We start from the raw sequence: 16,177 nt of genomic DNA, 5'->3' as shown, positions 1-16,177 counted from the left end.
TGGGTTAAAGCCTCTGCCTTCGGCTCAGGTCATGATCCCAGGGTCCTGGGAGCCTGCTTCCCCACCCCCCTCTCTTTGCCTACTTATGATCTCTGTCTGTCAAATAAATAAATAAAAATCTTTAAAAAAATAAGAATATGTTAGAATATGTTAGGAGTCTTTGAAATTACAGAGGGTTCCACATGAAGAAAAATTATAGTGGCTTAAACTATAGAAAATGTTTCTTCCTCTCACATAAGAGTGGTCTTGGGGTAGATAGTTCAGATCTTGCAGAGAGACTCGGTAGTCATCAGAGACCTAGGATCCATGCGGCTCCCCTCTCTTCCATCCCTAGGGTATAATTCTCCTCAGGGCCCAGGATTGCTGCTGCAGCTTCAGCCATCACAGCCTTGCTCCCAGCAAAGGGTTGGAGGAAGCACTAAGTACCGCCCTCCTCTTCTCCTCCTTCTCCTTCTCCTCCTCCTCCTTTTAAGAAACTTTCTGGAACTCCTACATGACATTTTACTTATATCTTATTGGTCATATTTTAGTCCCATGGTCACACAGTCAAAACAGCGACTGGGAAGTGTGGGCAGCAGTGTGATCAGCTAGAAATCAGGGTGTTCATATTGAAAGAAGAAGGAAGAATGGCTACGTGGTTAAGCAATACCTCTGGTGTGCCACCTTCGCCTTTAAACTAACTGGCAGTACATATGTCTATTTTTCTCTATTAAGAACTGAGCATTATATAGGATCTGAACTTGTATTAATGTGCTTAGTGGGAGCTGGTATTGATCAGAAGTAAATTTAGAAAATGCCAGATTGTGCTTTTTCTGGGCACTCCTAGTGCAGAGAGATTCTTGGCAGAGAGGGATATTGGGAAAAAGGAGAGATCACACTTCTTTCTCAGATATTGTAGCAGTCCTTGTTCGGAGCTCTTCATCAATCCTTAAGTCTCAGGCAGGATGAAACTTAGAGTTGGTCGTTGTCCCAAAGCAACACTAGTGTGTGATGAATGTTAGTGTGTGTGTGTGTGTGTGTGTGTGTGTGTGTGTGTGTGAAAAAGAGAGAGAGAGAGAGAGGGAGGTAGAGACTCAGAGCAGAGGACTGGTGATTGAGATGTGGCATATCTGCCACTATAATTAATTTATTATCTTGGGCAGATCATTTAGCCTTCTCAGGCTTAGTTTTCCCTGTCTATAAAATGAGGAAGTTGGACCAGACCTTCCCAACCCTCCTGGCTCCAGTCTGCCATAATCTGGAAACCGGGAGGTCAATCTAGCCATCTTCCCATCTACACATCCTTCTGTCCATCTGTCCATCCACTGACCCATCTACCTACCAAATACTTTTGATAGTGCCTGGCACTGTGGCTGGAAGCTGGGGGTTTAAGCAAGTAACTTGTTAGCCTTGTTGGAGCTTACAGTCCATTCTAGGGCACAGAGATTATGATGCTTTTGCCTCTTGTGAGATGTAAATGCAGTTGAAGAAACTCTGTTTTCAGCTTTACCTGCCAGTGTGTGCAGTAGAGATGGCTCCTTGCTCTCACATGTGGGATATCTCCGTATCTTCCCTGTACTGAATTTTAATTCTTCCTTTGAGTCATTTCCCAAAACATAGCAGCTGGGGCCCGGAGAAGGCCCATTTTGATATTAGCTTACACAAGATGACTTTAATTTGGCAGGGGGTGGTAATGGACTGCCCTGAGAATTGGTAAGAATAGTAACAGCTAGCTCCGATGGAGCCCTCACTTTATTGGGAGCTGTGCATGGTGCTATATGGCATTTCTCCTTTAGCCTCAGGACAGGTAGGAGGAGCCCTATTTTCCCGAGTCACTGAGAGCCTAAACAACCTGCCCTGGACCCACATGAGAAGCAGTCGTCCTCACAGCCGAAGTCCCAGTGACTACAGTGTTCTCAGAAGAGAGCTTGTGAGCACAGACACACTTTCTGCACACAGTTCGGGGAGGACGCGCCTCACCTTGGTGATGTGTTCAGGGAACTCTGACCTAACTGTGTCCTAATAAAGAAAGCAGCTGATGTTGGAAAACCCACTCTCTACCTTCCCAGATCAGAGATTACCAGTGTGTGGACACTTCTGTGTCTGATCATGAGAGTTTGGGGGGAACCCAGCCTGTGTAGGGGTGAGAGTTCCGGTAAAAAACTCATGTTGCAGGGGCACCAGGGTGGCTCAGTCGGTTAAGGTTAAGCATCCACCCTTGGCTCACGTTATGATTCCAGTGTCCTGGGACCGAGCCCTGCATCAGGTTCTCTGCTCAGTGAGGAATCCGCTTCACCCTCTCCCTCCCCCGCTCCCCCACCTTGTGCTCTCATTCTATCGCACATAAATAAATCTTTTTTTGTTTGTTTTAATCTCACATAGTGTCATCAGCCAAGTCCATTGGTTCTCAAAGTGTGGTCCTTGGATCAGCAGCCTCACCAGAAGCTGAGCTCCTGGTAGAAATGCAGATACTCAGCTCTGATCTAAATCTACTGAATTGGGCATGTTCACACACCCTTCTGCTGATGCTGATGCCTGTGGTACTCTGAGCAGCACCGTGCAACAAAACTTTTGTGTAGTGATGCAAATGTCCTGTGGCTGCACTATCCAGCCTAGGAGCTGTTAGCACAGGTGGCTGTGAGCATTTGAAATGTGGCAGAACTGAAATTTTAATTGTATTGAATTTTATTTAAAGTTTAAATGGCCACGTATGGTGACAGCACCACTTGGCCCCCTAAGCATTCCTTCCTATGCCTTTATATCTGAACAGTTCACTGCATAAGACACAATCCAACACGACAAAAATATGGAATGACGCATATAGAATTATGTATTGATAGTATCTATTTCCTTATTTCAGTCTTGTCATTGAATTAGAAAATGTTTGGGATGGGGACCTTGCCATTTAATGCCAGAGAAATCTTCCATAAGAGATAAACAATCTGTACATATTTCCAAGTTTTGTCAGAACTTATGGTAAGTAGTGCCTTCTTGGATAATTGCCTCCGCTTTCAGACGTTGAGGGCAAGAATTTTTTAATCTTCTCAACTCAAGCTCTGTATCAAGCAAGAACTTTTGAATATTTTCAACTCAACATTATCAACTGGAAGCAACTCAAGTTCCTTAAAGAGAAGGAAATTCATCTTGTACTTGAGGGACAGTCGTGATGTTCTGTATGTTGGTAGAGGGGAGACAGGGTCCCCAGCAGAAATTTGTGGCGTTGTGCACAAAAGGAAGTCCTCCAAATAAAGGAGCAAGGGCAGGAAATGTCACGTCATTCTGAGGACTAGCAAAGTCTGCCATTTGGCTAAAGTGTAAGGTTCATAGAGCATTGGAAATAAAGACTGTGACACCACCGTGCGGAGTGCGACGACGGGATCTGCAGCTGCCCTCATTCCTAACTTTCACCCTTTGACACTCTCTCCTCTGTTTCAGTCAGGGTGATCACAGTGCTAGAGGTGGAGGGACAGACAAGAGGGGCTAGGTGTAAGGTGTTACAAGGGCCGAATGGACGGTACTGGTATCGCCTGGGATACCCTACCTATCGCGTGTCAGGAGCTTCCGTAGAAACTTGATACTCAAAGAAGAGTTGGGTCCTGCCCTGAAGGAATGGGTGGACAGTCCAGGTAAGGAATCAGAGGTGTCAACAAATGAGTGAAAGTCATGCTAGAACCTTCTCTTGGAGTCAGCTCAGGGCCCAGAGATGGAGGCCATCGAGGTGATGCTGACCTACAGCAGATAACTTGAGCCTCTTGCTCTTCCCCCATCTCTCATTTCTGCCCCTGCAGAGCCTTTTCTACTAATCACCCCCAGTGGTATTTTTCCTCAGCGTGTAGTGCAGTGTATTTTAGACAGTAAATAACCCAAAGGGTTTGCTTCCCGTTTCTCCAAGTGCTTGTGTTTTGTCGTTGGGCCACGTCTTGAGGTAGCTTCTGTCACACGGCTGGCCCTACCGTGCTCTGAGATTGACTCAGCCCCACATCTAAGAGTAAATGTCTGGCTGAGAGACATTTTATTTGGGTATTGGCTTGATTATCGATCTTCTATACATCTGTTCATTTAGGAGTAGTTTATATATATATTTTGAAATGTCCCGTCTCTTTCTGGAAATACTAGGGAATGCCTTTGTAAATAGGATTAGACCCGAAAAATAAATGAATGAGGTGATGTGGCTTTAAACCACAGGGTTCTGACCTAAGGTCAGAGACAGATGCGTGATTTGTTTTCAGCTGCCTGGGGTAAGTGGGTAGAAATAAGTAATTTAAACCCTTGCCTGTCACCGTCCTGGCCCCGCCCATCCTGACTGCCTGGGCCAGGTGCCTTGCTGCCATCTCTGACCTGTGGAATTTGCACTGCTTGGCTCTTTTCTGTCAAAAGTCTCCAGGGATTTAGGGAAGATGTTAGGGTTCAAAGCTGACAGCCAAGAAGGAATTCTCAAGATGTCATCAGTGCAAAATTATTCGAGCACAGGACAGACCTGTGGGTAGAAAGAGCTACAAGGGGAGGGGGTGATGGGTGACTGATTATATACTTTCAAGTGGGGAGGAGGTTAGGGATAGTGAAACTCTCCAAGGAATTTGTAAGCGAGGTTTCTAGGACCTCTAGGGGGCTAGCTCTTATTAGGAAAAGGTCACTTACTACTGTCTAATAAAACCTGAGTCATGAGACCCTTCAGATGTATATTGATGGGTCATGTGCTTGGGGGATGATTGCCAGCATGTATCTTGGGGGATGGGGGTAGAAATGAAGTTTCCAAAGGAATTTTATATGTTAAAGAAGACTTACGGTGTCCTGGGGGGGTTGGGTTAAGATCACTTTTTTCCTGTAGCAAAGTATTAATATCAAGGCAGCAGAGTTTCTAGAGGAATGTCACTCTGCTAGTTTTAAGGACTTGTGGATGGGTTGTAAGTAGTAAGGCAATGTGATAATTTTTCTTATGCCTTTGTTTCCCACATCAACTTGTAGCCTGCTGACTTCTTTATTATTATTATTATTATTACTAACATATAGTGTATTATTCATTTCAGGGGTACAGGTCCGTGATTCATCAGTCTCACACAATTTACAGCACTTACCATAGCACATACCCTCCCCAGTGTCCATGCCTCCCCCCCCTCCCTCCCACCCCCTCCACTCCAACAACCTTTAGTATGTTTCCTGAGATTGAGTGTCTCTTATGCTTTGTCTCCCTCACTGGTTTTGTCTTGTTTCCTTTTTCCCTCCCTTCTCCTATGACCTTCTGCCTTATTTCTCAAATTCCTTATATCAGTGAGATCATATGATAATTGTCTTTCTCTGATTGACTTATTTCACTTAGCAGAATACCCTCTAGTTGCATCCATGTCTTTGAAAATGGCAAAATTTCATATTTTTGGTGGCTGCATAGTATTCCATTGTGGATATATACACCACTTCTTCTTTATCCATTCATCTGTCGATGGACATCTGGGCTCTTTCCATAGTTTGGCTATTGTGGACATTGCTGCTGTAAACATTGGGGTGCACGTACCGCTTTGGATCACTCCATTTGTATTATTGGGGTAAATACACAGTAGTGGCTACTGACTTATTGATTTCTGAGCAGCTCACCAGTTCCTGTCCACAGCCTAGGTTTTTGGAGCTGGGACCAGGTTATAGTACCACATCCAGCCCAGCAAATTGTCACCCAGCTGTCTGAGATTGGATTCTTCGGAGTAGGCTGGAGATCTGACAAATGAGTCTTTGTAAATGTTTCCGTTATTTCCTTGAATCTCTTTTGCAGAGTGTTGCTTCTTGCTGGGGCCATTTTTGTGATCTGATCACTACCTAAAATTATTTTCTTTTTTAAAAAAATTATTTTCTTTTATCGTTAGTTCAGAATTGATCTTACATTAGCTTCGAGTGACCTCTTTCTTGTGATATTCAGGGCAAGCCTTATCTCTCTTTCCCCGATGGTAGCGGAAATCTTGTAATATTACATTGCTGCCAGCCAAGACTGATAATTAAGTCTGATTTAGTGTGTTTAAAGTCTAAGGATCTTAAAGAGACGTTTAATCCTCTTGTTCTTTTAAGATAAATTAATTCCTTCCATTTTTCTCTCTTTTTCTACAAAACGAAGATTCTTTAATGGTGTTCAGCTTTTAATTTTGTTGGTGTGGACATACCTTGCTTTAAGTAAAGTCGATAGATAAAAGCCTGGATTTACTTTGCTTTATTCATTAAGTAACAACTTTTTGTAATTTAGCTAAAAAGCAGGAAGAAGTTGTATGGATACAATTATTTTAAAATTATGATTGAGGGGTGCCTGGGTGGCTCAGTGGGTTAAAGCCTCTGCCTTCGGCTCAGGTCATGATCCCAGGGTCCTGGGATCAAGCTCAGCATTGCGCTCTTTGCTCAGCAGGGAACCTGCTTCCTCCTCTCTCTCTGCCTGCCTCTCTGCCTACTTGTGATCTCTGAGTGTCAAATAAATAGATAAAATCTTTAAAATTATGATTGAATAGTGACCCCAACTACAGTGAATATGGGGGAATGAATGTAGCTTGATCTGTTGGGGTAGCAGGTAATGATAATTTAAATTTTTAAAATATTCATAAATAACTAGATGAGGTTAAAAATCATTTTCATAACATGAGCCCAATTACAAAACTCAATTTGCACACTTCTTTTCAGGAATCTTTTTTTAAAAAAAAAAAAAAAAAAAAAATATGAGATATACCTGTAAATGCCATAAAGTGTATGATTCTAGCCCCAAACCAGACAGCTTGTACTGAGGCAAGCAGCTGTGTTGCAGGTCAATTACAGCCTGAATAAGAAGTTCCTTGTTCTGCATTAGTCAATTGATAAGCTGGATGGCTGATACTGCAGTTTCATTGGTATTACTTAGAGTTTTGGCTCTTAGCCAAGGATTTTGATGAATATAATGATTAATTTTAAAGCAAATTAATCATGAAGAGGGTAAGAGCCTGTTTTAAGCTTTTTTTTTTTTTTTAAGATTTTATTTATTTATTTGACAAACAGAGATCACAAGTAGGCAGAGAGGCAGGCAGAGAGAGAGAGAGGAGGAAGCAGGCTCCCCGCCGAGCAGAGAGCCCGATGCTGGGCTCCATCCCAGGACCCTGTGATCATGACCTGAGCCAAAGGCAGAGGCTTTAACCCACTGAGCCACCCAGGCACCCCTGTTTTAAGCTTTAATATACATTTTCTGGGTATGAGAAAGAAACTATATCCTTTGAAAGATTTAATAGAGACTAATAAATCATCTCTTATTAAGAGGTTTTAAATAAGATATATAGAAATAATTTAACATGTACTTAGTTATAGTTGGTTTGTCCTATTTTTCCTTTCTTTAAATGGTATGCAGGTTTTAATCTAATCTGATGACTCACTTAGACCCAGAGACACAGGTATGTTTAGGAACACTCCAGAGTGTCACATGGCTTTGGCATAAGAAAACAAGGGGTCGTTGACCCAGCTGATACAGTGGGGAGGCTTTGGCAGTGCGTCTGTACAAGGTGCCCAGCCTTAGTATCTCTTGGTTTGTCCTCAGTTTCCCAAGAGCAGGTACAGGAAGGGTCCACAGGTTAGGAAAATTACTGAAAATTGTAAGCTGTGCCTGTTGAACACATGCTGTTCCACTCCTGGGAGTGTCTTCTAAGGAAATCAGAGAACATACTTATATTTAGCTCCTGGTTCATTGATCGCATCGGTGGACCATAGCCAATTAATGATAGGAACCTCGATGTCCATCAGAAGGGGGATTGGTTAAGCAAATTAAACCAATATAAAAGTCATTACGAAACACATTATAGAGGGAGGCAAACTATTTCTCTTGGCAGGAAAGCTCTTCTTCAAGTTAAAATTTACAAGGGAGTCCAAATATATAAAAGAAAGAAAAAGGGAGTTGGTCCTCTTGGGTCGAGGTAGAGGAACCAGAGCCTCCTCCACATCTCCCTCAGGCCTTCAGGTGCCCCAGCCACCTCAGTCACGTGCTTGTGACATCCCCGGGGGGACACAGAGAACACTGATGGAAATGTATTGGCCTGGAAAGATAGCCATGGTTTGTTACATTGTTACATTAAAAAGAATATTTGAAAACACAGTATGATTCTAATTTTATAAACAACAGGTATGTTTGAATTACGCCTGTGTATGCTATGATCTGTGTGTTTTGTGTGTGTGTGTGTGTGTGTGTGTGTGTGTGTGTGTGTGTTTATGGCAAAGAAAAATGTTTAGCAAGAAATACACCAGGTATTCAAGAGTTAACTCTTAAATCCGGACTATGGGTGTCTTAACTCCTTTTCTTTTTTCTTTTCTGTAGTTTTTATTTTTAAATAATGACCATGTATTGATTTTTTAATAAGAGAGTATTTTTTGGTTATATATGTATGAATGAATCTCTAGGAATCACAGCTTTGGAATATATAGTACTCGATACTGTACAAGTAACCTGTAACTTTTGCATAAATAGTACTTGGTCTCTGTTCTAGTTATCTACTGCTACATAACAAGTTATCCCCAAAACTAAGATGCGTGATGATGACATTATTGATCACAGTTTCTGGAGTCAGTGTTTGGGAAGGACTCTGCTGGCTAATTTTGGCTAGTTTTGGCTCAGGGTTTCTCCTGGGGTTACAGTCAGACGATGGCTAGAGAAACCAGGGTTGGTTGGCATCTCTTTCTTCATATTGACCAAGAGCCTCTTCATGTGGGCTCTCTGCAAGGGCTATCTTGGACTTTCTCACAGCACTGTGGACAGTCAGACACCTGGCCTGGGGGCTAAAGTTTTAGAGAGTGAGTGAACAAAGTAGAAGCTTTTATGGTCCAGGCTTGGATGTCATCTAGAACCACTTCTACCATACTCTTAGTCAATGGCAACAAGCCCATCAAGATTCCAAGGAAACATCACAGGACCGGAGACCTAATTTGTGGGGCTCAGTGCAAAATGAAAATTCAGGGTCCCTTGTTCAAAACTTATTAAGAACTTCAAGTCAGCGACAACAGAGCATTAAGCCAAGTATGGAGCCCTTCAACCTGGGGGGTCTGGTGCAGCTGCGTAGGTTGCATCCCATGAAATCCTCCCTGGGGAGGGAACATCAATTCCATCTCTTGATGAGAGGAGGGTCAAGGCCACGTTGAAGAAAAGCAGGAGATGGGAGTTAATGGGGACACATCTTTGAAAAAGAAAATCTATCACAGTCTCTATGACTCATCTTCAGTTAAGGAGGTGGCTCACATTTTTACTCCCCAGAGCTGGAGTTAGCCATTAACCACAAAGGAAGGACTACCGGCTCTCCTACAGTCAGGCTGCCATAACAGTGACAGGGATGTATTTTAAAACTCTCTGTGGAGAAATACTGGTTGCCTCTAAATAGACTCTAACAAAAATGCTGGTTTTATTACCCCACCCCACCCCCTGCCAACCCCACCAAATGAATGGGTTGAAGCACTTACCCTCAGTGGGACTGTATTTGGTGATAGGCTCCTTAAGGAGGTAATTAAAGTTAAATGAAGTCATGAGAGTAGGGCCCTAGTCCTATAAGACTAGCATCACTCTAAGAAGGAGAGATACCAGGAGAGCATGAGCCCAGAGAAAAGTCTATAAGAGGATACAGTGTAGGAACAGCTGTCAGTGAGCCAAGGAGAAGCCTCAGGAGAAAACATGATCGCCCACACTTTGATCTTGGACATCCCAGCCTCTAGACCTGGGAGAAAATATAAATGTCTGTTGTTTAAGTGCCGCGCCACCCCCCCTCCTCCAGTCTGTGGCATTTTGTTATAGCAGCCCTGGTACACTAATAGGATATCTGAGACTTACATGTATTTATTTTACTTGTCCTTTGCAGTATTGTCTTTATTAGTCGTGCTTAATCCATTCTCTCTCCCAGGGTCTTTGTCAACTTTCCCCTCACCTTGAACCTGGGCTGGCATTGTGATTTGTGTTGCCCAATAGGACACGGAAGTGGAAGTGATGCCGGAGAGCCCCAGACCCAGTCCTTTCAAGGGGCGGAGTGCCCGTCCTGCCCCTTGAAAGGGAAAAGGCTCAGATGGGGAGCTGCAGGCATGAGGGTAACGGGTGCCTGAAGAGTCCCAGGAGGGAAAAGGAAGCGGCTAGGGAATTGGGGGGAGCCAGAAGACAAAGTTCATCTATTGGGCCTGCTTGTGTGGCCCGGAAGGAACCCGGGAATGAGGCACAGGACTTTGATGATGGTGGTTTTAATTGGCCTTGGAGCCCTGTTGACCTGCCCTGGATGTTGCAAAGTTGGAGCGGTCAGAGCTGGCTGCTGAGGGACTGGCAGGACACAGTTCCCTCAGAGAGTCACTGGCCCTTGGGTCTCTGGTACAGGACACTTTCACCAGGCACTGACTGGTGAATGGGCTCTAGGACATGTACCGCTTCACCAAAGCTCTGGCAGTGACAGTTACCTCACGCACTGTGTGGTTTGAGTTGTGTGTCCCCAGACTCGCTTGTGGGAGTCCTAACCCCTAGTACCTCAGAATATGATCTTCATTGGAAATAGGGTCACTGCCAAGGTAATTAGCTTAAATGAAGTCATACGGGTGTAGGCTGGGCCCCTAACCAGGTATGAATGGTGTCCTTATAAAGGGGGGAAAATTTGGATGCAGGCAATGGGTAGATGAAGGAATAACCCAATGTGAAGATGAAGAAATAGATCAGGGTAACGCAGAAGCCAAGGAATGATGGAGACTTCCAGCAAACCAGCAGGAGCTAGGAGAGGGGCCCAGCCCTCAGAGGGAACAGCGCCGTCGGACACCTCCACGTCAGGCGTATAGCCTCCAGAAGCTCCCCAGTCTGTGGTACTTTTTTTTTTTTAATGGAAGCCCTAGCAATTTAATACAAAGGCCACTGCCCCTTTGCCCACCTTTTCTCATCTCTGCTGTTCCGGGCAGATGAACCCAGACATAAGCTAATGCCCATGATGAGGGGGGCATTACACCCCTTACACCCTAATCCAGCTAAAATTAAAATTCTCATTTCCTGAAAAAGTCCTGCGAAAGAAGATTTGTTGGGTGTTTTAGGCACAAGGGAAAGGGGTTTTTTTTTTTGGTGGTAGGACCTCTTTAATGCCCCTGAAATTGTAGCAGACAGGTTGCTTGACCTACCTCCTCCTAGACCCTTCCAACCAAGAACATGTCTTTCATTATAACAGAGTTTACAGAGCGTTAACACCTCGTTGCTTTTCCTCGAGAAACCTGATTTAACCTAACTGGATTCAGATTGGCACTTGGTTATTACGAGGTTATTCCGATGTAATCATTTGCATGATTTTTAGGGCCGTGATTGTTGAGAGCTGATGTTAGAATCTGAACAGTAGTGTACGTGATGCAGAAATGTTTGGTGCCTTATATAAACAATGACATTGCATGCATTATGCAGTAATAATGGAAATTACATTTGCAGAATAGTTGTGGTGGTAGAACATTCTGAAATACAAAAAGTGGAAAAAGCGCACGGGGGAAGAAACCCATGTTTTATTCACAGCATTTGGCTTGCTCTGCTTGCGGGCTGGAAGTCGGGGAAGAAGTTGATGAGCTCCTTGGTCCTGCGCGCTCCTGGGCTGTGTGATTTAGATCAACCTGCTCAATTCTGATTGAAAGGGAAATTTCCAGTCATTGGAATCAAACAGGGTGTGCAGAGTTGTCGTATTTGGAAATACTTTCCACTCTTTTGATAGGAGATAGTATTTTGTAAGTGAAAATTGGATTTTCACAGTAAGCATATATCTGCTATGATTTATCCTACTTTATTTATTTTTTTTTTCTGTTGCTCATAACTTCTGATTGATAGCTTATTTTAAAAATAGGTTTGGGAGGTGCCTAGGTGGCTCATTTTAAAAATAGGTTTGGGGGACCACCTAGGAGGTTCAGGTCATGATCCCAGGGTCCTAGAATCAAGCCCTGCATGGGGCTCCCTGCTCGGCCTGCTTCTCCCTCTCCCACTCCCCCTGCTTGTGTTCCTTCTCTCGCGATGTCTGTCTTTGTCAAATAAATAAAGAAATCTTAAAAAAAATAATAAAAATAAAAATAAGTTTGGAAAAAATATGAAACATATATATATTCTAACTCCCCAATGTAGTTTTTAGGTCAGTTGCAGTCTGATTAGCTTTGCCCTGTCCCTTTAATAGTTTGATATATTGATCACGTTCAGCATATGTGAACTCACAGAAAACCATGGTAGAAATAAATCTCTAAAGATTTTAAAAAAATTCTTAACTATGCGAATTGACACAAAATGTTGATTTTGAGTTTTGGATATTTTCTGTACTAATTAGACAATTTTGTAAAGTTTTAGTTACATACTTCTTCTGGCAGTTTAATCACCCCAATTCAAGAACATTTAGCTTAAAATTTCAGTGATTAAACAAAGTCAAGAAAGTGGCAGGGCAGCAGAGATGAAGAAAAAAAGAGTGAGTTAATTCTTTTGTGTCCAATCCGCAAGAATTATCTTAGCCTCAGGCATGTTTGCATGGAATCTGCCTTTGTTCAGTTCCTCTCAGAAAAGAAAGGAGTTTTTTGCTTTGTTTTTCATTTACTTTTTCTCTTTGAGTTTGGACAGGGTGGTTTACAGATATCTAGATGATTCTGAGGCCTCTTGGTATTCTTGGCGTGTTACCATCACTCTTTCCCTGGTGGACCACGGGGAGCTACCGTCCAAGGCAAGATAGTGAAAACAAGCATATCTTTTGGGATGTCAGGACACTGGAAAAGTGTTTTCTTGGAGCAGTTATGTCTAAATCCTGTCCATCTTCTCCTCCACCCAGCTCTTCAGATCTCACAGGCGATTTTGGGAGCCCAGAATCATTTTTACGAAAGCCTCGTCTGCATATAGGGCTGTTTCACTGAGATTATGTATGTAGAGAGTAATTCTTTAAGCTGTAAAGTGCTCTGCAGATGTAAGCTGGGGATATTGATAACAAGGCTTCTACTCACGGGCTCTTATTCACTCTCTAATGGCACCTTATTTTCTAAGCCAAAAAGCCTTTTAGGGAATCCGAGTTGCCTCATAAACCTCTTGTGGGTTCATGGAATGGGTAAGAACAGGGGCCATGTGGACAGACTCATCCCCATGTCCCCATAGTCTCTCCAGCTGCATGACTGGGGATGGGTTCCTCTCTGAGTCTGGTTTCCTCAACTTCAAACAGGGATAGCAACAGAGTCAGGCTCGCAGAATCGTTGAGGGGAGTGAATGGATATTGCAAGCGAAGCACTTTGCATGGTGCGGGGCGCACACAGGCGCTCAGTAAGGAATTAGCTTTTCTTGCTTCCTGAAGGCATTTGGGGTTCTGTTATTCTAATAGCAGAGCCAGCAAAAATAAGCTGATTCTCCTAACTTAATTAATTACAAAATCTCCCCTAGCCTATTCTTCTCCGTATATTTCATCTTACCTGGGATGTGAATTTAGGTTCATTAAACAAATAGAGAATAGTGTTGCCTTTTTTCCTCCCTGCCTCTTTAAGATTCTGTGCTGGTGTGTACCTTTAAAAGAAATTATGGGATAATCATCATTTTTTTTTTTAGAAGTCTAATATTCAGATACCCAAGAACTCTCCCTGGCTTCCAGTCCTGAGAATTTGGAGGGGGGTGGGGTTTGTGACGTGGTCCCGGCAGGCAGTGGCCATCTGTCCATCCCTCCCCTGTGGGCCACCATGCTGTCCTGACATGGTTGGGTTCCTGAGAGCGGAGTCTAGGTTGTTGGGGAGAGTCTGCGGACATGGAGCTCTGTGAAATCTCCAGCATCTCCTTCTTAGGCAGCCATTCCCACTGGGCAGAAAGTAGGGAGGTCCATTATGATTTCTGACTGGCATTTCATTATTTGTACATTAACATCTGGTGTGGTGTGCGGTTAGGAACTCATGTCATTCGTGGCCCCAGAAAAAGACTTCTAACTCTAAAACGTGAAACATTCTGCTCTTGTAGGAGGTCCTTAGTTATACAGCGATGTTCCTGATGTCAAGGTGGTATTTTTAACGTTTATTGAATCTGCTAATCTCGTTTCATCATTTTGTTACAGATTGATGTTCTCAAAGCAGATCTGGAGAGTGCAGAATGGAAAGTTTTAGAAAACCTTATTCTGGAAGATGTCCTGGAACAAATTGGACAGCTCACCTTTGCGATTCACCTCCACTGGCCCGGTTTTGAGGTCAGTGGCGGTGACAGCAGTGTCGTGCGATTCTGGTACAGCCTCCTCAAGGAGGTAGAACTAAAGGGCTTCAGGCTTTTTCATAGTTACAAAGATTTGTCTAAACCCCAGCTGTTCCTGAAGAAGGACATTTTCAATGCAAGTAGCTGTTATACTCTGAGTTGGGTGAATACAAGGTGGACCTAGGGTGCCAGACCTCATCAAGAGCTTGGGGACGCAGCTGCAGAATGAGGCATGTCCGGCGTGCTAACGATTGGTGTCCTGTCCCGCCTCCTCCCACTAGCCTGTCAGCTGCTCTGGGCGGGGGTTGTGTGATTGCCTGTGGCAGGGACACACTCAACACCTGTGGTTGGGATGGACACAGGAGTGCCACCGGGGTCCATCTCCATCGTCCAAAGCCCAGGCCTTTCACCTGTTTGCCTCTGGCAGAGCGGGGATGCTTGTCGTTTTTCATTGTAACTGAGAGGATAACCCCCACTCATCTGTTTTCCCTAAAATCCACTATATATCTAAAATCCATGAATTCACCAACATGAAAAAGAAATTACATAAAATTTTCCTTTTTTCCTGGGTTGATGAGATTCTTAAGTTTGTAGCTAACTGGGTAACATAGGGCCTTTCCCTTGGCTTTCACTCCCCCTCTTTCAAGGTTGTTTTTGTTCAGCTGGTCCACGACATTCTTTAGGACCTTGTAGATTTCAGCCATTCATCTTCAGCCTTTGCGGAGGCCGTGCTGTGGCTTTAGAAGCACCCCTGATGCTGGTTTCTGGGGACTCAGACACACCAAAGTCTGTCACTGAGTTTAAAAGACTAGACTGTCAAGAACTTGAACTCAGGATCTTTTCATACTCAGCCTTAAATCCCCTTCTGCTCCTACGAACTAAGCACAAAGCAGAATTTGGGTGTCTGTGCTATTGTCTCCACTGACTTCAAACCTGATTTCTCAACCACCGCCTTGCTTATGCTGTCAAATCTTTTTTTTTTTTTTTTTTTTTTTTTAACACATTATGTCAAAGATTAAGTGAGTTTTTCTCTACTGCCTGTGGGCATTTGTTAGAAGACTGTGGCCTGAGAGCCCAAGTCTGTCTCTTTCCTGAGATGCTTACATTGGGTTTCAGTAACCCCAGTCCTTTCTATATTTTTAAAAATTAAACAGGAAATGTAGATTTTCAGTAGATAAAGTGATCTCCATCATTTTTATTTATGGGATTAGACATTTACCCCCATGAATGATTTTCAAAAAGTCTACTTCAAACAAGTCAAGTAGTTAGCATAAAAATAAACCAAATTATTACCTTATTATAAATTAAGTATTTTTCTGGATTTTTTTTTTTTTTAACATCACAAGAGAGCAAGAAAACTATAGACTCATTGTCCAAGAAACTTGGGGAGAGAGCAGAATGCTGGTTGCGACTAGACTTTATTCCTTCTCCCACCTTTTTACCGCCTTCTACCCCAGCTGTGCCCTGGGTTGGCTTTTTATTTCTTGCAGTGGTTTGAAAATACCATGCCCTCAAGTGAGAAACCAAAATATAGTGGAGTTAGATGATCTTACTGACTTCAGTTCAAAAGGGAACAAGACTTTCTGAATAATAAGCTTTTTATTTTTAAAATGCACAGTACATTAGTAAAAGTCATTGAGATGGGAGCTTAAAATAGCAGCTAAGTTGCTCTCTACGTCCATGGGCATCTCAAAAGCACAAAGAGTTCATGAAAATCTCTGAAATGCCTGGTGTCACAGCCTCTAAAACAACATTACCTTTAGTCCACTTCCTGCTTGGATTGTATCACAGATCCTCTCTTTTATTTTTTTAATTAAAATTTTATACAGTGAAGTCTATACAATAAACCTTTTTATACATTAAACCCTGTGAGCCTTCTTCTACACCAGAGTATGAAGTGTGCTAATCTGATGTGTCCAGTCTGATCAGATTTTAGGTACATACACGCCCATATTAAGATTTTTAATTCAGGGGATTGAAGATTGATGGACTCACTGAAAAGCCCCCTTTGTACAGGGCAAGTCCCCATTTATTGCAGACTGGTGGTACAAACATAGA

At 43.1% G+C, this 16,177-nt stretch overlaps 1 protein-coding gene across 1 annotated transcript in view; it reads left to right on the top strand.

Annotated features, from left to right (window-relative positions):
- METTL24 (methyltransferase like 24) overlaps nucleotides 1-15,974 on the top strand; it is a 98,053-nt gene extending 82,079 nt beyond the window's left edge. Inside the window, exon 5 of the mRNA XM_059401203.1 lies at nucleotides 13,989-15,974. Coding sequence (XP_059257186.1) covers nucleotides 13,989-14,303 — 315 coding nt within the window. The 3' untranslated portion in view covers nucleotides 14,304-15,974. The remainder of the gene's footprint in view (nucleotides 1-13,988) is intronic.
- Nucleotides 15,975-16,177: the final 203 nt, after the last annotated feature.

Source organism: Mustela nigripes, chromosome 5 (assembly GCF_022355385.1).
Source record: "Mustela nigripes isolate SB6536 chromosome 5, MUSNIG.SB6536, whole genome shotgun sequence".
Taxonomy (NCBI): Eukaryota; Metazoa; Chordata; class Mammalia; order Carnivora; family Mustelidae; genus Mustela; species Mustela nigripes.
This window is presented reverse-complemented; position numbering and strand designations above follow the sequence as displayed.